We start from the raw sequence: 25,521 nt of genomic DNA, 5'->3' as shown, positions 1-25,521 counted from the left end.
CACATGCCAACTTTTATATTTAATTGGTATGATATGGACAAACAATGCTACATGTCAAAAAATTATTCATACATGTCGGTATGTTTGCTATAATACTAGACAAGTGGCATAAAAAAAATTTGAATAAAATAAATGCATTTCTTTAGTATGGTATTTAAGTTCACATCAATCTATCTATCTATAATATATTATAAAAGTTGGATCTATCGTAGTGGTGCTATTGATATTATATTTAATTATTAAACATATAGGACATAGTTTGACCAGTACATTTGGAGATACTAAAATAGTTTTTTCTTATAATTTTCATAATATTGGTTATGCTAAATTTCTCATTACATTGCTATTACGTATATAATTTTAAAAATCACTATCGGATCTACATATACAATATCAATTCACAATTATTATCTGTGAAAGTCTACTAAATACAGAACAAAATAAAATAATAAATTGGTCAAATATATCTCTTAAATTGAATGGAAATAGGTGTATGAAATCTTTCAACTCAATTACAGTTTGTTATGTTCAATATCTTCATATACAAATATCTGAATAGAAACTGTATAAAAAATACATTTATTAGTTCAAAGCTAGAAAAAATAATAACAAAACCAAACCAAAATTCACCAATATATATTATTGGTGCAAATTACATTTAGTAAATGTATGTTACCTTAGTGGTTAAGGGGCGTGTTTTTCAAGTTGTCCCACATTCTAACCTTCAAAACAGCTTTTTCCATTTTTTTTTTTTTTAAGTTTCTATTATCAAAACAACGTTGTTTTAGGTTTTATTAAAATTAAACTTCTAAAACCCTAACATTTCTTTCTCATTCAACCGCCCATCCCCATTTCCCCTCAATCGTTTTCCACTTTTCCTTCACTTATCCTCTCTTCAGCTATCCCTTCCCCTCTCTCTCTCCCTCTTCACTCATCCCTTACCCATTTCTTTAGCCACCATCTTCATCTTTTAGATGAGACGCCATTGGAGATTAGAAGAAGTGCTACCACTCTTTTTGCTTGGATTTAGTTTGCTAGGTTTATATTTTGAGTTTGTTCTTTGTTTCTTTTCTCTAGATTAATTTCTTTATTTTTTTTCTTTGTTTGATTTCTTAGAAATAGATGAGATAAGGAAACCGAAAAAACCAATTGCACCTATCGTTGTTTTCATGTTTCGGTGTCTTGCGGTTTCATTTTTGTCCCGGTCGGTATCAATTTTGAATTTGGCAAAACCAAGGGTATCGATTCAAGAAAGCATGGAGCCTTCACACCAACCAAAACCAATCGATTACAGCCCTAATACAATGTGTTTGCCACACAACCCTATTACGGTGATGCCCAAACACCTCTTCATTACCTAATCTAGCATAACCCAAAGAAATCCAAACGCCGTAAATGCAAAAGACCAAAACACCCGAGCAATAGGGCAATGCAACAAGTGGAGCTTGGAAAGAAAGATCCATTTAAGTTAATCCAAATAATTAAAATATAACACCAAATGACAGACTAATCAATAATGAGTTGATTATTATTGACTACGATACTGTGGTTTGAAACACCCTACCCTAGATTCATCTAAATACAATATTTGGACCTCAAGGGATTTAGATTAACACTTGAGATTTTTACAAAAGTTTCTTGCATGCTTCCTACATGGAAATTTCATTTCCTTCACATAATTTGTACAAACACCCCTTAGATGAAAAACAAAAGAAAAAAGGCAGACCCAAATGCACATTAATGCTATGGTATCTAAACTAGCATTAGAACTACATAATGTTACAACTAACAGCAAAAATTACAATTGCAGCAGCTCATGTTGTGGATTCACCTTCCTTCCTCAGCAACTCCTGCAGAAAAATCAACTCAAATAAATATCCATTTGATACTTTATTCAAGCATCTCCAGGTATTTCATATAAAATACATATGGAACGCTCACATTGGCAAGCTTTATTGTTTGTTATTGCACAAGGCCAAGACACTTGAACTACCAGCCTTTTTTATTTTTTTTAATATTCAATTGCTCAACAAGAGGGATGGGAGGATTTGAACCCTAGTTCTCCTTAAAAACATGACCAGGCAATTCAATTGTTACAAGCCTTTATATATATATATATATATATATATATAGAAAGGTTCTTCCCTGTCTTTGCTCAAAAATTGCTTGTCAAATTTTCCCAAATTTCAAAGTAAAAAACAGAGGAAGAGGGGAGCGAGGGCCGTAGGGAAACTTCCATGTTGGTCTTTCCTCTCCTTGCAAGCCTGAATCACAAATCTCTAAAATTTCCACTACACTTATTTTAAACAAGCTGGCCTGCCTTTTCTTCTTTGAAAGTAAAAATATATGCCTTCTTATTTCTAGTTAATAATTCTAGTAAATATAATCCTCCAATCAGATTCCGCAAAGAAAGAAGTCAAGAAAAGAAACTTGGATTTGAAGAAATTTAGCGACTTCCCTTCCACTAGCTTCTTTCACAATCCAAACTGTGCCTTAAGAAATTAAAGGAGAAGAGGCATCAAGATTGAATGTTACAGACTTGGCTGGATTGGTAATAGTTCTAAAAATATCCCAACAGCCATCCCTATTGATTGGAGGCTTGGGATGAACTGTAGACACAGACATCTTGGGTTCGATACTTTTTCTTCTTCTTTTTTTATCAGTAATAAAAGTAATATTATTGATGAAACAAAGGAAAAGAAAAATACAAGGTGTTCATGATGATGAACACAGAAAAGCAAAAACAAAAAACCAATAGAAAATAAATCAAGAGGCTATTATAAGAGAAGAAATGAACTCTATAAGAGAGGAACAATCCGTAAAACCCCCAGCACTGAGACCAATAAAAAAGACTACGTAGGCACAAATCTTTTAACTCAACCAACATCTTCTCAGCGTCCTCAAACTTCAATAACCACTAGGAGTTTCCCTAAATTTCCTGATACACTGTTCTAGCCGATGGGGTCATGTATCAGTGGATTACTTCCCAAGAGTGGATCCAAAGGGTCCTGCCTTGGTGAGGTTCCATATCATAAAATAAATAAATAAAATAAAAAAAGAGAGAGAATGATGCCATTAATGTTAGGATGACACACTATTGTAGCTTTTCTTTAACCTATCCCAAGCAGACATAAAGCTGAAGCCATGTGCCTCCGATGTAGTATGGTTCCCTCAGCACGTACCTTCTAGTCAGGGTGGTGGATCTCCTTAGGTGTTCTTTATTACTTGGATAGCTCCATATTGAGGCCATGTGCTAAGAACAAAGTTTCTCTCCAAACTAGTTTGGAGAGAAGCCCTACAAACTCATCATATATATTTATATTGAGTGTAAATTTATAAAATCCAACCATTAGATTGTATGTTTTTATTACATCCTTAATTCTTACAAAATTTCAAGAAAATCAAAGATCAATTGCTATGCCATCAAATAAATGTTATAATTTCAAGTTTTTCTAATCTAAAGTTGTATATAAAAAATAAGTTAATTGATTAAATAGTAAATAATATCCAATTTGAACGAAATTTGATATGCATGTTAAGAACATGAGGAACATAAAATTCAACGGTTAAATTTTCAAAATTCACACCAAAAAAAGAAATATATGAGAAATTTGAAAAGTTTCTCTCCAAACTAGTTTGGAGAGAAACTTTGTTCATGTGCTAAAATAGGAAAAAATGGCTTCCTCTTATGACTTCTATTGCATTTAGGTTTCAATGGGATCAGACAACTGTATAGATGATTTTTTTCGACATCAGTGAAGAAATCTCCTATTAAGGAAATTACCTGAGTGCTTGCCAATCCAAACTAACTAACCTAAGTTTTAATTGTCATAGAACTTAGTAGCATCCAAGTGAGTGTGTATGCTCACCTAATAACTTAGCCAATGCTCGTTCACAAAACACAATGCATAACAGAAAATGCAATCATGTGTACTTTACCGATTTGGTAGCAGCAATTGACAAGCGTTGCCTTTCTTTCTTTTCACGAAAGCATTCCCCACACCAGCTAGAGAAATCTTTTTGATACTTCTTCATCTCTCTGAAGACCGAACTGTGTAGGGATAATGCAAACTCCAGATTATAAGAAAGAATGAATAAACTAGAGGAAATAAGATTCCAGCAGCTTCTAATATTTTTACTCCATAACAGAAAAGTCAACTGTACTAAAGAAATTTGCATGCAAATAGGTGCACACAATTAAGTTAGGTCAAGTATCAGTTTAATAGAGGGGGCAAAGTATGCAACATTAAAGCACTTTCAAGTCATTTTCTGGAAATAGTTCAACTGTATAATGATTTCATTTCACTTAAGGAAATAAGAAGCTCAAAAGTCACAATAAATGAGACAACTGCATATGAACTCCAAGTACATCCATATTCCTTTAACCAAATATAAACTTGCATGTGCAATCCATCAACTTATAATATTTTTCAATTGCATGTTAGCTATCCAAATCCCCCCCCCCCTAAAAAAAAATTACAAGATAGGAATGTAGAGTGGGCAGTTTGCCTATGAAATATTTGGGGATGCCGTTGGGATCTTCTTTTAAGTCTCCCTCGATCTGGAATCCTATTTTGGAGAAGATAGAGAAGAGGCTTTCTGGGTAGAAGCGTCTCTATTTATCTAAGGGTAGTAGGCTCATGTTACTAAAGAGTACTCTCTCAAGTCTCCCGACATATTTTCTATCTCTCTTTACTATTCCTAAAGCAGTGGCGACTAGATTGGAAAGTATTCAGAGGAATTTCCTTTGGGGGTCTTCTGAGGGGGGTTTCAAACATCCTTTGGTGGCATGAGATAAGATGTGTTTATCCGTTGAGATGGGTGGATTGGGGATAAGAAAGGTGATGCCGTTTAATCAGGCGTTATTAGGGAAGTGGCTCTGGAGATATGGCCATGAAGATACACACCTATGACGTCGTGTTATCTCCTCAAAATATGGCGAGGGTCAAGAGGGGTGGAGGACTAATGTTTGCAGAAGGTCCCATGGGTGCGGCCTATGGAGAAGCATTAACGAAGGTTGGGAGAGCTTTTCTAAGCATCTGTCTTTTGTAGTGGGGGAAGGCACTCATATCCGCTTTTGGCATGACAGGTGGATTGGTGACGCTACTCTAAAAGTTCGCTATCCTGAGCTCTATGTGTGTTCAACAGTCAAGGAGGCCTGTATCTCTGAGGTTTTGTGGATTCCAGAAGAGGGTACTGTTACACTGTGGAATTGAACGTATTATAGAGCTTTTGAAGATTGGGAATTGGCTGCTTCGTAGTCTCTTCTTCGGCTTATCCACACTCGTATTCCACAGGGTAGTAGGAGAGATACTCTTTACTGGCGGCTTAAAGGGGATGGTAAGTTTGACACTAGGTCTTACTACCTCGCGATCCGAGGTGCTTCGAATTCTTAGCTTCCTTGGAAGGAGGTTTGGAAACCAAAGATCCCTAAGCGCGTGGCGTTCTTTCTGTGGTCTGCTACTCATGGTCGGATCCTCACCTTGAATAACCTTATGCTTAAGGGTCATCCTTTGGTTAATAGGTGTTGTATGTGTTGCAAGGATGGGGAGTCGGTTAACCATCTTCTTCTTCATTGCCCTGTTACCCATTCCTTATGGACTTGTTTGCTTCAGGCCTTTGGTATTCTTTGGGTTATGCCAGGATCGGTGGCGGGTTTGATATCTTGCTGGCATCAGTGGCATGGGAAGCATAAGTCGGACATATGGAACTTGGTTCCAGGGTGCTTAATGTGGATTGTGTAGTTGGAACGAAATCGTCAATCCATTGAGGACAAAGAGAAGACTTTGGTTGAGATAAAACTTTTATGCTAGCGTAGTCTTTTAGAATGGTCTCATTGTTGGGGTTTTACTAATTGTTCTTCTCTCTCTGAGTTTTTGTCCTCCCTTAGCTTAGTTTCTTGATAGCTTTTTTCTTGTTGTTCATCATCATGAACTTCCTGTATGTCTTTTTATTCTATCATTTATAAAAGCTTTCTGATTACCTATCAAAAAAAAATAGGAATGTAGTTAATAGAAAAATGGTACTGTACATGAGCACTGTCCCACCCATGAAAACTTGAGCTCATTATATACATGTCAAATCATATTTGGTGAAATTTTTTTCTTATAAGTTGGTGCAAAATTAAATTTTTAATATTTCATGTTATGCTGAGAAGACCAGATACCTTATTTGGTGGAGGATCACTCCTTTAGGTAAAGTTCCCAAAATAGGGATAAGGAACTTGGAGAGAGAGAGAGAGAGAGAGAGAGAAGAATCTTGAAAATGAACTCCTTTCCTACAATATAAAATGTCTCTAAAAATCCCCTGCATGTCTCCTACAGACGTAAAATGTAGATACATAATGGTCTTCACTCATCTGGTAAGTTAATTTATTTTTTTGATAAATAACGAATGTTCATTAATCAAAATACCCAGGTACACTAGGAGTGTACATGGATAGAAGTACATCAAGTTCATAAATTATAATGATCAAGCATAACAAAAAGATTAGAACAAGAAAAAGAAGAAAAAACAGAACCCCAAGAATAATGTTAAGCATTTATTTTTTCATATAATGTTAATCATATATCAATTTAAGAGCAATGTTGGATAATAAAGTGAATTCATGACTAATAAATGATGTTTAGAAATTCAAATACAAACTAAGAATAAGATCCAAAAAAGTAAATAAAATATACTAAATAAGTGTTCAAGATTGAAACTAAAAATAAATAAAAGATAAGTGTCCCACCTGTATCCCACAATTTTTCAAAAAAAAAAAAAGGCTGGGACACGTGCATAAAAGTGTCCCGAACATGTCTCACGTCCAACATAGGTACAACATCCCAAATGAAGTGTTTATACTTCCTAGGTTTCAGCCGTTGTCATTGGTGCTTTAAGGGTTTTGGATTTATGAGTTTGCATGAATTTTGTTTGCTAGTTTGGGTGCTGGATTTTGGGTTTTAGCCGTGTTCATGATCATTAGTGGTGGATGGGTGGTGGACAGGTTTAGGTTGGTCATTAGTGGTGAATTTTTTTAGGGTTGGGGATTTGAGGGTTTTGGCCGTGAATGCTGGTGGGGGTGGTCTTATGAGTTTTCTAGATTTTTTTTTTTTTTTTTTGTATGGAAATTTGGGTGGTGGATGTATGGGTTTCGGCCGTGGTCACTAGTGGTGGTGGCCTTTGGAAATTTGGGTTGTTAGTGATGCAAATTTTTTTGCATAGAACTTGAATTTTTTTTTTTATAATTATATTGGGAAAATAACTTATAAAAATAATAATAATATTGAGGAAATATTGTTGTCAAATGTTGGGGGAATATTCTAATAATAAATTATTATTTAATGGGAAAAGTGAATTCTAAACCAAACACAATTTCATTCAGCAAAGTTACGGTTTAGTAAAAGTTTGAGCATACTACCAAATGCTATTTTTAAGCAAAATTCATTATGCCAAAAATCAAAATGTAAATACAATAGAATTACCAATCACAGCCTGTGTTCCTGGCTCAGCACAAGTCACAAATGAGAACAGAAAGTTCAGAAAACACTAAATGATCATGTAACAAAAAAATAAAACAAACAAAAAAAAGTAATAAAATTGGTGTTCAAATGCTAATATATCTTAATCAAAATCAATTGATCACTACACACATTAGTGGAAGGTAGATTCACTTTTCTATAACGCTCTGTTTGTTTCAACAATGATGTTTTCTAGAAAATGAATCATTTTTTAAGAAACATTTTCTATAAAACTATCTCATTTTCCAATGTTTGGTAGCAACTTTAAATAAATTGAAAAACAAGTTTCTAACTTCCCTTATTTAGCTTAATGTGAGATAGAGTTGTTTTCCAAAAAAAATTAATGGAAAATAATCTCTAAAAATAAGTCATACTTTTTATATTGACCAAAGGTAGTTTTCCTTTGACTCAATTTTTTTTATGCTACCAAACATTAGAAAATAATGAAAACTATCTTTACACAAGGTTTTCCATCGAAACAAACGGAGCGTAAGTTTGAAGTTAGAACTGACAGGAACTTCATAAAAGAGCACAGCTAGTTATAAATGTACAGAGAGAAGAAAGAACCTTCTGCACCACAGAAGTAGGTTGATACGATGACCAGATGTTGTGGCTCTAGCACCATGGCGGTGGCGACCACGATGAAGCACAGCTCGCCCAGGGACATGGGAATAATCGAAGATCTCCTGCTTTTGAATAACAAACTCCATCAGAAAACTGTACTAGCAATTGTATATAGAATTTTTTATCACACGACAAGGTCAACATGAAAGAAATTCACTAGATAATAAGTATAAGATTATCAATGTCAAATCACGATTACTTAAATATGAGATGCCACAATAGCTGATGAAAAGGCACAAGAATTCAATGCGATACAAACAGATGGTAATGTTTACTAGAAGACAAATTCCCTGTTGCTACATTGAAGTTTCTTGTTTATCTAAAACTCTTCCCAGGAATTCATTGTTGCCGATATATTTTGCCAGGACATTACAAACTGAGTTTAAGGTGTGTTTACACCAGGAGACAACATGGTGCAGAACAACATGGAGGTTATATTACAAATGCCAAAAAAGTGCAACAATGAATATCATCCCTTTTAGCATAGAAGACAATTCTAAGTGATGTTGCTATGTTCGTTTATTTAATTTTGATGCTAGTAATGACAATTGACAATAGTTCTATCGTCATCATAAGAATTCATGAGAAGTTTCCAACTCCTTTCATAGTTGCCTTCTCTTCAAAGCCTTGATTTGTATGTTTCATGAGCTACAATATCTAATTCTTAGTAATGAGTACCAAGTCAAAATATATTATATTATTTAAATTGTTCATATAATACTTATCATCTATTATCCAAAGTTTGTTTCAAAGAATGAAAAATAAAGAGACCTGGACCACATAAAAGGTACAAGACTGGAACAAGAACATCACAGCCAAGTATGCTAAAGATTTTCAGAACCCAAGGCATTATTGAAAAGGGTACCCCATAGATGTCCACAAGATGGAGGGCAAATTGAGACTAGTGCATGCTCATCCTTGGTAGGACTCAGCATTAATAGAAATAAAAAAAGACATGCAAACCTTTTGGACATTTCAGACTACATGTTTATCTTATACCTTTGTGACTGCACCTAAAAGCTGCTTCTGAAAACAAAGTTCAACATCCAACACTCCAAGTTGGATTTGCAAAAATTTAGGATCTCAGGAAAAACCCAATCATTGAAAAAATCTTAAAATATGAATGAAGTTTAAATGTCAAAAAATTTAGATTAATTCATTCTGTTCATATTTACATTGAAATGAAATTTAGTTCAAATATTGTTCCAGGTCCTTGAGAATCATTGGTGCAGAACAATGAACAAAATTAGCACAGGAAAAAAAAAACAAAAACAAAAAGGGTAGAACCTATGAGTCAACACCAAATGGTTAAAGGAAAAAAAAATAAACAGGAGGAAGAACATGGGAGTTGGAACCTAGAATTTTCCAGAGTCAGTGCAAAACATGGAGAGAAGGATTGAAATCCAAACATCAGCACTAAGTGCTGGAAGAAAAATTCCAGCCAAAATGTATTAATCCATGACCAACCATCTACAATCTTTTCAACCTTTTTTACTCATGCTAGTGCCCCCATAAATTCTTGGATTTCTTTGCAATACTACATTGACCATAATTTTTTTTTTCTTTTGTATTTATAGTGAATTCTAGGGCCTTTAAAAGGAAACGAAATAGATTCATAACCAAGTAAGGAAAGGATATAACCATTATCACCTACATCAAATACGAAATAAAATGAAGAAAATTAAATCCTAAACAAGTCTCAGCATTGATTAGCATTAGTTATGATCAATCAGGTCCGACAGAATCAATCAGCAACAATCAGTCAACAGGCATATCTAGTGTCTGCAACAACTCTCATAGGTGGGAGAAACTCAACCCCCTCAAGTGTAGTTTATGGCAACACTAGATGGATTGCAGGTCTTGGACTGCCAATGTCATGAGGTAATGAAGTGGACTGGCAATGAGCTAAGCTAAGCTAGGCTTGGATCCTGTTTGGGGTTTGATGAGGGCTGACCAGGTTGGGTTTATGAGAGAATTGAGCTTGGGTGGGGTTGGGCAGGTTGAAAGGCCTGGCTGGGTTTTTCTAAAAGGGTTGAGGCAGGCTCAAGGACTAGGGGCTTTTTAACTAGGAAGCACCGGAACGGAAACAGGTACGGGTACAGGTACAACACAACATTGTTTGAAAAATTAGCTGTTTTTAGCCCTTACCTAGGAAGCAGGGGTATGCCACCCAAATGAAGCGTCCGTGCTTCCTAGCTTTTTAAATAGCTAATAAAAATTCTGAGGCGGCAACATGATACGAAAGAACTTAAGTGTGTGCATAAAATCAGCTTGATCATTAACTTTTACAATTTTGAGAAGATAAACATACTTTAGTAGAAGGAAATTTTATAATTTTGCAAGACAAGGATTCTAACTTCTAGAACATATCTTTTGACACTATCTAATACAGAAGAGAAAAGGCCAATGGTGTTGATGCGCAAGTACACGAAGCATACCCAAGAGAACCGTATTAGAAAAAAGAAAACAAGGAAAACTAAAATAAAGAATCATTCAAGAGAGTTAAGTTATCAAAGCATCCAAAGTGCAAAGAAAACCTGCTTTAAGATTAAGAATTAGAACATTCAACCCCATTAAAAATGTAGCCATTCCTTCCCATCCAAAGGCACTGCAACAAGCACAAGGAGAAGCTTGTGGACCTGCCAGGTTCTATTGCCATTGATTATCCTTTGCCAAATACAAATACCTTTCAAGCTGAGACCTGACAAACTGGGGGGAGGGGGGGTGGCGAGGGAGCAAATTACAAGGCCCATTTGCAACCTTTTTCCACTATTTCATCATTAAATGACCTTAACATCTCCTACTTACTGACAGTACTCTTCATTTTTCAGGGAAAATATTTAGAAGGAAATTGCAGCTAATTGAACTGAAGTGTCACGTACACTTTTTGAAATTTTATTGCTTTAATTTTTTTTTTATAGATAATCAGAGTAATATTATTATGAAAAGAGAAAGGAAAAATACAAGTTGTGCATGATGATGAACACAGGATAACATAAACAAACAACAAAGAAAAATAAATCAAAAGGCTATTCTAAGAGAAAACATAAATTCAGAAAGAGAGGAACACTTTTTGAAATTTTAGTAATAAGAGGATAAACCTAAGTATACAGGTTTCACATAATGGAATCCCCATAAGTATTAAAATTGAATTTTACCAAGAAACCTACAAAAAAACACGGACACTCTACATTGCCAAGCTCATTAGACCACTCCACAATTTATGCAAAAAACAAAAACAAAACAAAATAAATAAAATAAAAATCAACAAAAGAGTAGATAACTCAATGCCCTTAAAGGTAAATGCATTTCTAAGCCTAAACCATTAATATAAGGCAAAGGGGCTGCACTCCAAATTGTACTGTTTTTTAGGTCTTCCAAACATTCCTTGCCAACAAAAAATAAAGAAACACACCAACAACCATCCTTGGCAACGCCCATTAAAACTATATATTGCAAAAACAAAAGACCAAACTCCAAAGGTCACTAGAAACCATGCAATGAAGTAACAAGTGATCAACAGAACCTCCCCCCCCCCCCCCAATCCAAAAAAAAATAAAAATTCAACCAACTTGAGTGACCAATCATGAAAGGCAGTACAAAATCTAAGATTTCAAAATGGATACCCCATCTCTGCAAAATCCAAACAAGAATGTACAAAGGCATCTTGATCCACATGAGGCACAAATAAATAAGTTAATATTTCTTTAGGGATAGTATCCACACACCATACCATGCCAAATGCATCTTTTTAACATCAACTTAAAAAACTTTTTTTGGTTAATGCAATTTTATTAATAGAGGAAAAAACTTTGTTCATAATGCACAAAGGATCAAAAAAATACATAAACATCAAGTAGAAGGTCTAAGAGAAGCTAGGAACTCAAAAATGAATGAACATTGAATTGAACCCTAAAACTAGGAAAAATGTTCATTCCAAACAATCCAACATCAGCTAACTCAGCACCAAGTTCCAAACATCCAAGCCATGTTTCCCGAACCAATTTCTCCAACAGAACAATAAATGCAACAGACTCCAGCATGACCCAGTGAATCCCAAACATCTAAAGCACATAGCCTGAAAAACTCTTTTAACCTTCCCAAATACTGCTTCAAAGACTACACCCATGAGCCACTTTACAATATTTGAGATTCACTCTTCCCCATATTTTACCTCAATAACATGCCTCCAATATTGCTTCCCTTTTCATAAGATACACAAGACCCCAATTAAGAAGACTCGGTTTGTTCTTTCAATTCCCTTAAGTCTCTCCCCTTCCCCTTCTTTTTATCATCTCTTTATACGTTAAACAACCATTGTATTCACCCCCAAAACCATTATATTCTATTCTTATATCAAATTATATTGCTAGCAACTCTAAGCTTATTAAAGGTATCCTTTTTTCAAACTTGACAAATGACAGGGCTATCTTCCATCAATTAAGGGCAAGTTTGGTACACTAAATGAAAATTACACTAGGAATAGTAATCCTTATTGATGGAAAAAAATAGATGTTGTAATCGAATAACTACTCCTATTCACATGTTTGGTTGTAAAATTAGTTTTACATATGGAAAGTTTGTATTTTTGGAAATATACTAATTTCAAAAGTTGTTATACCTACTAAGGAATGACTATTACAGCCCTTTAAGAGAGGAATAGCTATACCTCAATTTAAAGAATAGCTATTACAAAGAATAATTATTCACTTCAACAAGATGCAACCAAATAACCGAATAGTTATTACACATGAATAACCATTCCATTATGGGATCTATTGTTGCATACCAAACATGCCCTAAGCATGAGAGCTCTAAGATGTCTTGCACCAACTACCTGAAAAGGTGGTGTATAACTCTTTCCATAGAAATGGGTTCACCTTGAAAATCATGACACCACAAACTTAGAAACCAAAAACCACACTAATTAAAATTGACTGAACTCTACTCATGATTACTAGGGAACCAAAAAAAAAGCTAACAAGAAAAGGTACATTATCCCTTACTTTCTTCCCTTTCCATCCTGTTCTTGATTACAACAAAAGGGTTTAATTGCTTTAAAGCACTTTTATTTTATATTGGGAGTTTCTCATTTTTTTGTTACAACAGTGTGGATTTTCTGAAAAGTGGAGAAGGTGAATCAGGTGTTGTATATCAACTGTTAAATTCTCCATTTTGATCAATGGTTGTCCATCTGACTCTTTTGGGAGTTCTAGAAGACTTTGGCAAGGTGATCTGTAATCCCCTTTTCTATTTGATATTGTCATGGAGGCCTTGAGCCATATGTTGGTTGCAGCTACTGCAGCAGGACAGTTTTTGGGCTTCTCAGTTAGGGATGCAACTAGTTTATTGATGACGGTGACTCATTTGTTGTTTGCGGATGATACTCTTGTTTTCTGTGATGCTGACAGCAATCATATAACAGCTCTACGTGGGATTCTCTCTAGATTTGAGGAGGTGTCAGGGCTAAAAATTAATCTAGGAAAGTCTAAATTGGATCCAGTTGGGGATGTACCTAATCTACATGAGTTAGTGGAGAGTTTGGGCTGTAGGGAGTCTGCTCTTCCGCTGAAATATTTAGGTCTTCTGTTGGATGCTACCTTTAAAGATAAGACAATTTGGAATCCTATTATGGAGAAGATGGAGTGAAGGCTAGCTGGATGGAAGAGGTTGTATTTATCTTAGGGACATAAGGTTACCCTTATTAAGAGTACTCTCTCTAGCTTGCCTACTTATTTTCTTTCTCTTCTCCCTATTCCAATTAAGGTGGCTTAGCGGATGGAGAAATTACAAAGAGATTTTCTTTGGAATGGTGCCGGTGACAAACGAAAACTTCATTTAGTAAATTGGTCTAAGGTATGTAGGCCAGTGAAGAATGGAGGGTTAGGCATTCGATGTTTGAGAAGGTTTAATTCTGCCGTACTAGCCAAATGGTTGTGGCATTATGGTGTGGAGAATGATGCCCTTTGGAGAAGGGTCATTGGGGCGAAGTATGGGAATGAGTAGGGTGGTTGGTGTACAAAATCTATGTATGGGGCATATGGTGTTTGTATGTGGAAGTTCATTAAAAGTGACTAGTTGAATTTTTCCAAGTTCCTTTGGTATGATGTGGGTGATGGTACTCGTGAAGTTTTGGGATGATGCGTGGTGTAGGGATCGTCCTCTTAAGGAGGCGTTTCTAGATTTATATAATATTAGTAGGACAAGGGATGCTTCGGTCTCTGAGGTTATGTGCTATGCAATGGGAGAATATTTTGGGACTTACAATTTCGTCGTTTAGTGAATGATCAAGAGTCACAATCTTTGGACTCCTGTATGGTTTCGATCTATTCCACAAAGGTACAGGGTGTTGATTCTGACAAACTTTGTTGGAAGCCAGCCAGCAGTCGAGGTTTCGAGGTGAGTGGGTATTATCATTCTCTATCCCCCCCCCCTCTACTGCCATTTCTTTCCCATGGAAAATGGTGTGGCAATCAAAGGTTCCTCCCCAGGTAGCTTTTTTCTCTTGGTCTGCTGCTTTAGGCAAGATTCTAACTATTGATAATCTTCGAAAGAGGCATTTTGTTGTTCTTGAGTGGTGTTATATGTGCAAAAGGTGTGGGGAATCTGTAGATCATCTCCTCCTTCACTGTCCTATAGCATATGAGATGTGGAGTATGGTCTTTTGCTTGTTTGGTATTTGTTGGGTGATGCCGCAAAAGGTAGTGGATTTGTTGGATTGTTGGTCATGCAATTTCAAGCGTCATCATAATATAGTTATATGGAGGATGGTGCCACACTGTTTGATGTGGTGTATCTGGCGAGAACGGAATACTAGAAACTTTGAGGGTCACAAACAGTCCTTTCTTGAGTTTAAGTCTTTTTTCTTTTCTACTCTTCTCGAATGGTGTTTAGTCTTACCATCTTTTTCTTGTCTTTCCTTTCCTGTTTTGCTTGATCATTGTAATTTGGTTTCTTAATGTTTTTGCCTCTCTAGTACATTTCCTATCCTATGTACGGGGCTGTGTTCTTTTTAATAAAAAATTTCTGTTACTTATCAAAAAAAAAAAAAAACATATGAATATAACCAACATTTATAAACAAAGGCATCTGAGTTAGAATTGATGCAAGGTAAGGTAGCTGCCTATTTCTTCAATTTGGCTGAGTGGATGATACAAAACCACAAAAAGCAATCAACAATCTCATTTCCATTCAACATTGAAGCACCTGCTATCAACATGTGCCAATAACTATACATCATCCAGACTAGAATTCAAGGATTTTAGTAAAAACCAACATTTATAAATAAGTAGCATCAGGGTTAGTACAGCCGCAAGGTTAGTTGCCTATTTCTTCAATTTGGCTGAGTGGCTGATACATTTAAATATTAAAATATATAAAAAAAACAATTTCATTCCAATTTAACGTCGTAGCGCCTGCTAAACATGTGCCAATAACTTCATTCATTATCCACACCAGAATTCAAGGATTTCAGTAAATTGTACATTAGAAAATACATGACAAAGAAAATCTAAAGCTAAAAACAACATTTTTACAAATAAAATAACTTGAAAAGAATATTGTTGGGACGTTGACTATTGGCACAATGTTTATCCAAATCCAATATGTATCTTAATAATAAGATTCATGGTTATAAGAGAGGGAGAGAGAAGCTTTTGCCCTAAAATTGATAAATTAACAAACTAGGGACTTAGCTCTGCCTTACAAGAAATTCAGTTGATATTAATCCATTTTAAAGACTAACATACCTCTGATTGACTTCCTGTGTTTACATGCTTATCGCATCGGGTGCCCCGAAAAAACAATTCTCCCCCAGAAAATTGTTTACCCAAGCACACATTCAAAGTTACTTCTGAGTCATCAACATGAAAGCCTACAAATGTGACATTATTTATATTTAGATTCCATTTGTTTCAACAAAAAATGAAATCAAGGAAAAGAAGTGCTTCAATGCTATTGGATATATGCTATTCTAGCATTGTTCAATTAACATTTTAAAAGCATGTTGAAATTCTTTACAAGGATGATTCGTGCACAACCAACATCAGTGCAGAGTTTGAAATCTCATTATAAAACATTAAAGAAAGCTGTAGGACGCTAGCATATCCTTGCTGAAGCTGTGCTTAAAGAGAGTAGTAATATGGTCCTATAAGCTATTACACATATTACTTGAGGGTATAAAAACTGGTAACATAAATATACATCTGCAGAAGCATTAATGTCAAAGAAATGCATCAGCATAGCACCTACCCAAGTCAACATCCCTATCTTTACCATATTCAACAACAAATCCATGATGAGAATCCAAAGTTGATCCACCAACTTCTTGAAAGAACACTGCATTCATTAAGTATAATAAATAAATAAAAAGTTAGCCACAGCTTACTGGTCATCCAGTGAATTAATGAAATTGGCATCTTCACTATGAGCAAGCGTTCATCACCTTTAGAAATAGGACGAATATACCCCTCCATAAGCTTGTCAAGCATGGTTTCAAGACCAAAATCATCTAGAACAGCACCATACTTATTCATTGTATTTGGTCGCATGATTCGGAATTTTGCTTCATTAACCCACTTTTCGAAATTCTCCACCTAGGTAATCAAAACACAACACTAAAGAGTTTAAAAACAAAATTTTAAAAATATATATAAAAATTAGGATAGGTTAGATACACCACAGCAGATACCCAAGAAAATGATAGAAAATACCTCAGATAACAATAATTCACAGAAGCGTGGCTGAATCATTTCAAATGTAAACACCCCGGGTGAGGGTTCAGACATTATACTTCTAAAGCTTTCCTCTGAATTATCATTGATTGCTTTCAGAAATGATGGAACAAAGAACGTTTGAGGGTGCATTGTGTATATCTCTCTATGTAAAGGCTGCATAAGTACAGTTAGCAACAGTAAGTCTCCATTCCTTCCAAAGGACAATAATTGGAAAGCAAGGAAGATTTTGCACCAAATTGTCATTTTACTTCAGCAAATTCAAAGACAAAAAATCCAACATTCATTCTTTGGAAAACCATGTACGCCCATGAGAGCAATAACCCAATATGTATAACTGCTAAAGAATATAATTGGTTCTTCTATTCAAAAGAAAGTATTTATTGGGAAACTTTAACAAGTGACCATTGTCAAACACTCATACATATATTCTGTAACACAAAATTTCAATATAGAAAAAAAAATCATAAACCTCACACTCCCAATTATTCTTAAAACTAGATCAACCAATTGAGAGATACCATTAAGTCACAAAACAAATAGACAAATATGTAAATAAGAATTATGCTTGATACCTGATAATTTGATATTATCTTCTGCCTGTATTCCCTATGTTTCTGAACCTGATCATGGCAAAAAAAAAACCATCATAAAGCTTTTTCTGACGATTAAGGAGATCTGTTCAAGTAAATATTTTGTCCTCTTTTTTTGGGAAGGGGGAATAAGTCTCAGGAAATGAGTTAATCAAAAATTAAGTAAATGCACAAACCATACGAATTACAATGCTTTCAATGTCCAGTATACAATGTGAAAGTTGCTTTACAAACTTTTTGCACTTCACCAAGATAAATTTTTAAAAGCCTGAATCCAAAGCATAAATTTTCTTTCCCAAGGAAAAATAGCTTGGAATTATTTTACTAAGATTTGCATTTATCTAAAACTAATATATGTTACCATGACCTCATTGATATAAATGAAGGGGCAAAGTTTTCCATCAAACCAGTTTGGAGGAATCTCCCCCAACCCAGTATGTGGCGAATCATTAACCGTCCATATGTATTATTCAAACAAGTCACATGACTGGATAAATAGGTCATGTGACTAAAAACACACATGAATAGTTTTATGAATCAACACATAGTAAATTGGAGGAAGATTCCTCCAAACCAATTTGGGAAGTAAACTTTTTCCTAAATAAACAGCAGCACCAATTAAATACTGCACGGCAGTCTGTCTACTACCGCCCAAAGATCCATTAGCAAGCATGACTTTATTATTTATAAATAAATAATAATAAAAAAAACACTTTTAGCATTGAACATTCATATATCTATCCCAATTCTAAACTTCTATCAAAAGATTACAAAGCAAAAAAATGACACAGCTCACTCACAAACCAGTGTAGCATTTCTCATTCAGTAATCACCAAATTGAAGAACGTAAGGGCATTTCAGTCATTTCACGTACAAAACACTTGCCCGTTACAAAACCCTAGATTAGAGTAAACTGAAATTTCCTTTCTCTTCCATACAACCCACACAGAAATACAAGAAAGAAAGAGAAAATAAAAAAAACGTAAACACATAAACATACTCTGTTTCGCTCTCCATGAGGCAAGTACTTGAGCAGAATGTCCTTCATGAACTTGACCTTATCGTCTCGAGGCAAGGATAGCATCGTAGGAGGCAAGTACCGCTCCAACGAGCTGAAGATCGAGGGACTGAAATCCAATTGCAAGTCCTCGTAGCTATCGGGCTTGTGGTCCTTGTTCGGATTCAACCTCAGCCTCTGGCTCGTGCTCTGGTTCGACGCCACAATCGCCAAGCGGTTCAAGTCGGAAGCCACTGCAACGCCATTTCCGCCTCCCGATACCGGCGACGGACCTTGAACTTCCCGGCGATCGGCGCCGGGGAGCGACATGGTTTGCGAAGAAGAGGAAGAAAATTGAAAAACGCTAATGGAGAAGCATTGAGTTTTTTTTTTATTTTTGGTGAATTAGGGTTTTGTTGGAGGAGAATTAGGATATTGATGTGGAGGAGGACGTGAAGGAATGACTTGTGGTGTGGTTCATTTCATTGCCGTTGTAAAAAAAATTAGGGTTTTTGGATGGCAACGTTGGCAAGTTTGAGAAGACGTGCAGTGTACTAATAAGTACTTCAAGTTAGGCCATTTTAGGGCTGACTCGGCTTAACGGGAAAACTGGTTTTTGACCTACTTGCTACAGTTTTTATTTTTTTCTTATTTTGTAGGGAAAATTAGGGTTCGTCATTCAAACTATATCCTAAATTACATTTTGTACCATAAACTTTACAAATACATATATGTATTTTATATCTTAAATTATAACTTATGTTACATTTTGGACCTTAATGTTAAGTTTGCCATTAACTTGAATGAAAAAGTATGATATCACATAAAAAGACATAAGTACCCCTCTTCTCAATTCCTTAAAAAATTAAAGAGAAATTGCACTATACCACCCTAAACCATACTCTCTGACGGGGAATATTTTGACCACTATGAAATTCGGCTAACACATCTACATTGCCAGGTCCTCACAAGTTAGTTAGGAGAATGGGAGTCGTCAGGTAGACAAAGACTCTTTAGGACCCATATGTCAAACGACCTTTAAGGGAGTTCAACCTACGCCTATTCTTCATGTGTCCCAGAGTGACAAATGAGCACCCAACGACTGACGATGGGTTGTACTTAGCCTTAGCGGCCATCTTGCGTATTCTCTACTCAAGTATCTCTATATGGAAAGAACTTGCACACCATGCCCAAAAATCCTTCTACATAATCGTATACTCTAAACATGGAAAGTTAAGCCTGAATATCACAAGGCATTAAATCCATATCTCCCCTATAAGAAAATAACCTACACCCATGGGATCTTGGTTAGCTTTATATCACTATATAAAGCACCAAGCCCCTTCTTTTCCAAGATACTAGCTCTCATACTCTTGAGTTATTGGAGATCATTCATTCACAGACTTAATTTTCGAAAAGTCTTTAGCTGGCATTCCACTAGTGCTCTTTGTAGGTTCTTCACATTTTATTCTTCAGGTACCCTTATCACTGCACGTCTAGACGATTAACTCACTGACAATTCTGTGCATCATCACTCTCGATTATTCTTTGCACTCTAAACTTTAGGTCTCTATTCAAGTTAACGGCAAATTTAATGTTAGGATGTAAAGAGTTTAGGGTGCAAAACGTGCATTCAAAAAATTTTGGGTGCAAAATGTAATATGGAGTATAATTTAGGATGGTAAAATGTAATTTTTCCTATTTTTTAGAATTTCAATGGTTGCAATGGGATGCAAAATAATTTTTTTATAATTCAATAGTTGGAAGATGGAGATTTTCAAATCGAGCTAACCAATTATACTACAAGGCTCTTAGCAATGGAATGGGAGATTCGAACGGTTGGAAAAGTTACATCTTATAAGGGGTACAAAAACTAAAAAGCAGCAAAATATTCAGGTCAAATGAAATGGTTTAATTTCCTTTCGATGAGATAATGAAATGGTTTTTGAGACTGTGGCCTTGCAATTTTTTTAAAAGAGGGGTCATAAAATTTGGTTGTGGGAATAGAGTAGTTGAATGAGTGTTTAGGAGGTTACTTAAATTTGTAATCACGGGATATAAAAGAATTTTATATTTTAAATTCTTATTTATAGATTTCAAAATCATTTAATTAGTTTAAAAAATAAAGCTACTTTTTATAGTAAATATTATAATATTTATAGTTTTGGGGTGACAATTCGTGTTTGCGTGTCGAGTTCGTATTTTGTCAAATCATAAGTATTCAACTATATGGATCAAGCCTAACTCAACATGTTCATTAAACGGGTCGAAATTCCTCAACCCTAATATGACCTGTTTATCAAAACAAGTCAGTTGTGTCAACCCGTTTATCATATTTTATCAAAGCAAAATTTATATATATATATTAGTTTTAACCCAATTGATCTAAACTATAAAAAACTAAACAATTTTTTTTTTAATATAAAACTCAAAACTAATGGTAATTGCATCACAAACAATCATTCAAAACTAAAGTATATATCAATATCACAAATAATCAATCACAATATGTCAAATAATATAAATCACAACAACTAATAAGTTTATATTTTTGAAGGGTATACTGGTCAAATAATGGGTCAAATAGATTATGTGGGTTGGACACGAAATCGACACGCTTATTAAACAAGTCAATCATGTCAGCCTGAATATGACATAAACCTATTAATCCTCAACTCATAACCTGCTAACCTTGTATTGTGTTGTATCGTGTCATATTTTGCTACCCCTATTATAGTTTCTTGGAAATGTTGAAAACGACAAGCTTATAAATTTAGATAAGTAAAGCAATTCCACTAAATATTCAGAAACCAATACTAGGAAATAAAATTATAAAATATGAATTAAAAAAATCAAGCTTCAAAGTACTAAGAAACATTTTGGGAAAAGACAAAAATTATACAACAAAATGTGTTAAATATAAGTCTTTAAAAAAAAGTAAAAATTATTACAAATGATATTAAAATGTATCCATGCATTACACAAGACATTATCTAGTTTGCCTATAAAACAGAGACATCGTGACTTCCTTAACAAAGTATTAAATATACATACACACACACACACACACACACATATATATATAAACCATGTTTTGAAATCAAGTTAACACCATAAATGTGGGTTCCAGTTAGCTCAGTTGGTAAAATTTTTGATGGTTGTATAAGAGATCTAGGGTTCAATCCCCGCGTACACCAAAAACTGATTGGTGTCTTGGTCTGATAATAAAGAGCTATTATCAGGAACGGACGCTCTAGGTTGAAACTCTCTCTAAAAAAAAAAAAAAGTTAACACCATAAATGCATTTTTAGTCAAAGTTGTAAATAATTGCTTAAATAGGATTTGGTAGGAAAATTAATGCTCATAAATTAAAATTTAAACTTAAATATAAGTACGATGCTTGTTAAGTCCATATGTTTTAGTGTTGGCAAACTATAACAAATGTATCAAATTGTGAGTAATTCTTAAGTACTCTTAAAGTACAGAGAATGGTACTCCTTCCTCTCATATTCATGGTGAGATCCAATTATTAAATTTTGGTGGGGTCTACCATAAATGTGAGAGGAATGAGTATCATTTCTCCATACTCCGAGAGTACCTAAGAATTGTTCGAGTTGAATTATGTATTTTATTGTGTCTTGAAATGGTAATTGAAGATCAAGTGAAGACATAAAAAAATTGCTCAAGAACAACTTAAGAAAAGTAGAGTTTCTACAGGCTCGACTCCAATCTCAATTCTTCTCAATCAATCTAGCCTTGAATAGTACACTTTTTGTCTCCTTAATTCCAGGCTTGACTCCATCTTGATCTATCGAACATTGACTCCAATCTCAACTCCTTTTGACCCCCCTCGACTCCTCTTGATTTATTGAGACTACATATATCGACAAAAATCAACAACACAAAAAAGCTTATAACTTGTCCATTTCAAGCCTTATTCAGACCCCGTTTGTTGTGTTATAAAAGGGATATTATAAACTATCCCCTATAAGAATTTTTAGAGGGAGGAAAAAAAACACTATGTTTATGCGGATATGGTTATGTAACCAAGAATATCTCAAATTCACCATATCAGAAAAGTTTCATGTAGATATGAACATCAGTTGGTGAACAAGCTAAAGTCATAGCTCCAACCACATATTTGTTGTTGTGAAGAAAACCTTCAAAAGATTCTTGAAGTTGGTCAGCATTTCCAATCGTGATCACAGATGCGTCATCCATGAAGGAAATCCTTATAGTTGAAGAGTCTAGACATTCTAGTGTAGTGAAAGGTTTTCTATGTAAGTTGTCAATAGGTCAATGTAGTCTAGGAAAAGATTTTTCCCGAGATTTTAAAACTTCTCTTGCTATTGTGGATTTGCTTCATTGGGAAAGTTTTCCCTTAGTGATATTTACTTTAGGACAAGTTATTCCATATATTAGTTTTCCCTGAGTTATCTTATTGTGTGTTTTGTATTTCATGTTGTTTTTACTTTTGCACAATATTGGTGTTTATTCGCATTAACCAGATTGCTTAATTCATACATCCATTAACAACGCTAAATAAATGCATTCATTTATTTGCACATTTAAATTTTCCATTTTTCAAGCTTTAACATGTGATGATTTCCACAATCTACTCACAACGAACACGACATGGCAAGTCAACAATTGTTTCAGCATCAAACTTTATGAGCCTATGCATGCCATGTGATAAGGAGTTTAAATATGAAATGAAATAAATGCATGTATTTAATTTTGAATTTACCAGGAAAAAGTCCATATTTATGAGAATTAAATATTTTGTCATGTGACAATTTTGCCCTATCCTACTTGACCCACCCTTCCTTGCTTAACCCCGTGCGGGTTTTCTCCTCCCCACAAAAGTGGTGAGGCAAGATTTTATCCCCACATTACGGGGCTGGACAGGGATGAGTCTAGACTTTTTAAACCCAACCTGCCCCACCCCACATTGATAAGAGCTATAATTGTAAATTATTCATACCTCAAAACGCTACTATTTAAACAAACAAATCAATATTAGTTTATTTTATTCTACTTGACGTGACTCTTTGCCTCTCTTTTCTCTCTAATAAGGTTGGAAATAAGGTACCAATCTTAGACTCTTGTACATCGCTAACCTTTGAATTTTTAATGTTTTCTTTTGTCTTTATTAGAAACAAAATTGTATACCATTGAATCATTGGTTCCATTAGCCAACGTACTTGTCATCACAAATTTTTTCATGAACATAATAGTGTGCTTTCCATTTGTAATTCTTTGTGGCTATGCAACCAATTATTGTCTTTTGAAAATGGACTTAATGTTCATATGAATATATCATGTTGACAATAGCAAAGAAAAAAAGATATAAATTTTTATGGTTATGTGTTAGGTGGTCTAAGTACCTAGTGAGATTGATTTCATTTTCAACTGAAGTTTAAGTGTGATATTGTTGTAAACATTCGTTGCCTCAAATATTCAGCTTGAATTTTTAAACTCATTATTTCATTTTATTCATGTGATTTTTTTTTTCTTTTCCATTATTCTATGTTATCTTTGTGTGAGAGACCTTGCCTGAGCGGTGCCGATCAAAAAAGAGAGAGAGAGTGATTTTTGTAGTGTGCTTTTTAGGGCACCTCTTTTTTTGGGTAAGTGGTGTAGAGTACCTACTTATTTTTTATATACAAAAACTAAGAAAAACTAAATAAAAATACATGACTGAATTGTTTCATTTCATTGATCGAATAAAAAAATATAAATTTGAAAATTTAAACCTTACATGGCTTTGGGTCTTAGTTCCAATCTACCAAATATACATGGCTTTTGTCCTGGTTACAATATTCCCAAAATAAAATCAAAGATAAAGCTAGATCTACTTAACCAAAAAAAATCTAAATCTGGAGGCTAGGTTACAGAATGGGAAGGTGTTGGGCACCCATTCCGCCCAGACAGAGTCTGGTCTTCTAGACTCTTGTAACCAATGTACCGTTTTATGTATGTCATGAATAATATGTTGAACATGAGAAATAAACTAAACAACACAAAACCATTTATGAATGTATCCTCTTTTATTTAAAAATTCAGATCTGTTTTAATGATTAGGAAAAAAATTGATTTTGATTTATAAAAAAAAAAAAAATAGATCTATGGTTTGTGTAAGTGCACAATTGCACCTGGACCCAAAGACAACTACGGGCTCAGGCCCAATGAGCCTTAGACAATAAAATTTGTAGAGCGTGGGTTTGAAACCTAGATTAGAAGTGCTGAGAACTTAATAACGGGCTAAGAGTTACAAACACAGGTAGATAACAAAAGATAACTGAAAATAGGCCTCCTCGAACGTTAGCCGAGGACCACTTCTGTACAATTGATATTTCTTCCTTAAAAGTTACAATTCTTAGTCTCTTTCTTTGTTGTCGATCCTCCCTCCTCTCTCTGGCCTCCACCCCCCTTAAATACTTCCTTCCCTGATAGTTTTTGGACAGTGACTAGAAGTTTCAGCCCTACTGTTCAGGGGTCACTTCCCCATTAATGCGGCCAGGGAGGTAGATGCAGAGCCTTTAATGCGGAGGTGGCAGCCTTTGCACTTGATATTTTCTTTAATACTGGTGCATCTAGAAGGTTCAGGGTATTCCCTTTTAACCATTAGTCTTTCCAGGGTTATACCTTGACCTTCATAATGAAGTTTTGAGTTCTCTTGGATTTGTCCGCAGAGAAGCTCGTTCTCGGCTGTACCCTCAGATCCTCGGCGTATGGGCCAATTCGTAGAGTTTAATTCTGGAGTAGGTCGGCCTTCCATGCTACAGTCCAAAGGCCCATATGCCCACTTGGGTCCTTTTACCCCCCACAGTTTGTATGTGTAAAAAAAAAAAAAGATTTTTGAAGAAAAAATTCAATTCTATTTTTTATTTGAAAAAACCACCAAGTCTTATTGGTTTATTAAAAAAATTCAGATCTATTTTTTAAGAGATAAAAAAATAGTTTTGAGTTTTGTAAAAGATCAGATCTATTTTTTATATTTGAAAAAAATATGTTTTTTTTTATGTAGAGGATTTTATTCACAAAATTATTTCATGCTACATGACTTAAAC

At 34.7% G+C, this 25,521-nt stretch overlaps 1 protein-coding gene across 1 annotated transcript; it reads right to left on the bottom strand.

Annotated features, from left to right (window-relative positions):
• Nucleotides 1–1,499: 1,499 nt before the first annotated feature.
• Nucleotides 1,500–18,999, bottom strand: LOC142630399 (2-oxoglutarate and iron-dependent oxygenase domain-containing protein CP2). Its single transcript, XM_075804388.1, has 9 exons — nucleotides 18,452–18,999; nucleotides 17,434–17,481; nucleotides 16,838–17,014; nucleotides 16,570–16,720; nucleotides 16,377–16,463; nucleotides 15,875–15,999; nucleotides 8,070–8,188; nucleotides 3,940–4,051; nucleotides 1,500–1,850 (listed from the first exon to the last, which is right to left on the bottom strand). The coding sequence occupies exons 1-9, from the start codon at nucleotides 18,776–18,778 to the stop codon at nucleotides 1,815–1,817; spliced, it is 1,182 nt and encodes a 393-aa protein (XP_075660503.1). The 5' UTR covers nucleotides 18,779–18,999; the 3' UTR covers nucleotides 1,500–1,814.
• Between the last annotated feature and the right edge of the window lie 6,522 nt (nucleotides 19,000–25,521).

Source organism: Castanea sativa, chromosome 4 (assembly GCF_040712315.1).
Source record: "Castanea sativa cultivar Marrone di Chiusa Pesio chromosome 4, ASM4071231v1".
Lineage (NCBI taxonomy): Eukaryota > Viridiplantae > Streptophyta > Magnoliopsida > Fagales > Fagaceae > Castanea > Castanea sativa.
The sequence above is the reverse complement of the archived record's forward strand: the minus strand, read 5'-3'. Positions and strand labels throughout refer to the sequence as shown.

Bases quoted from the DNA above. Each gene is read 5' to 3' on its own strand.
- LOC142630399 (XM_075804388.1), bottom strand. From the start codon at position 18,778: ATGTCGCTCCCCGGCGCCGATCGCCGGGAAGTTCAAGGTCCGTCGCCG. The intron at 17,482-18,451 runs GTATGTTTATGT...TGCCATGATCAG, and splicing joins CTCATGGAGAGCGAAACAGA to GTTCAGAAACATAGGGAATA. The intron at 4,052-8,069 runs GTTCTTTCTTCT...ATCCCTACACAG, and splicing joins CTACTTCTGTGGTGCAGAAG to TTCGGTCTTCAGAGAGATGA.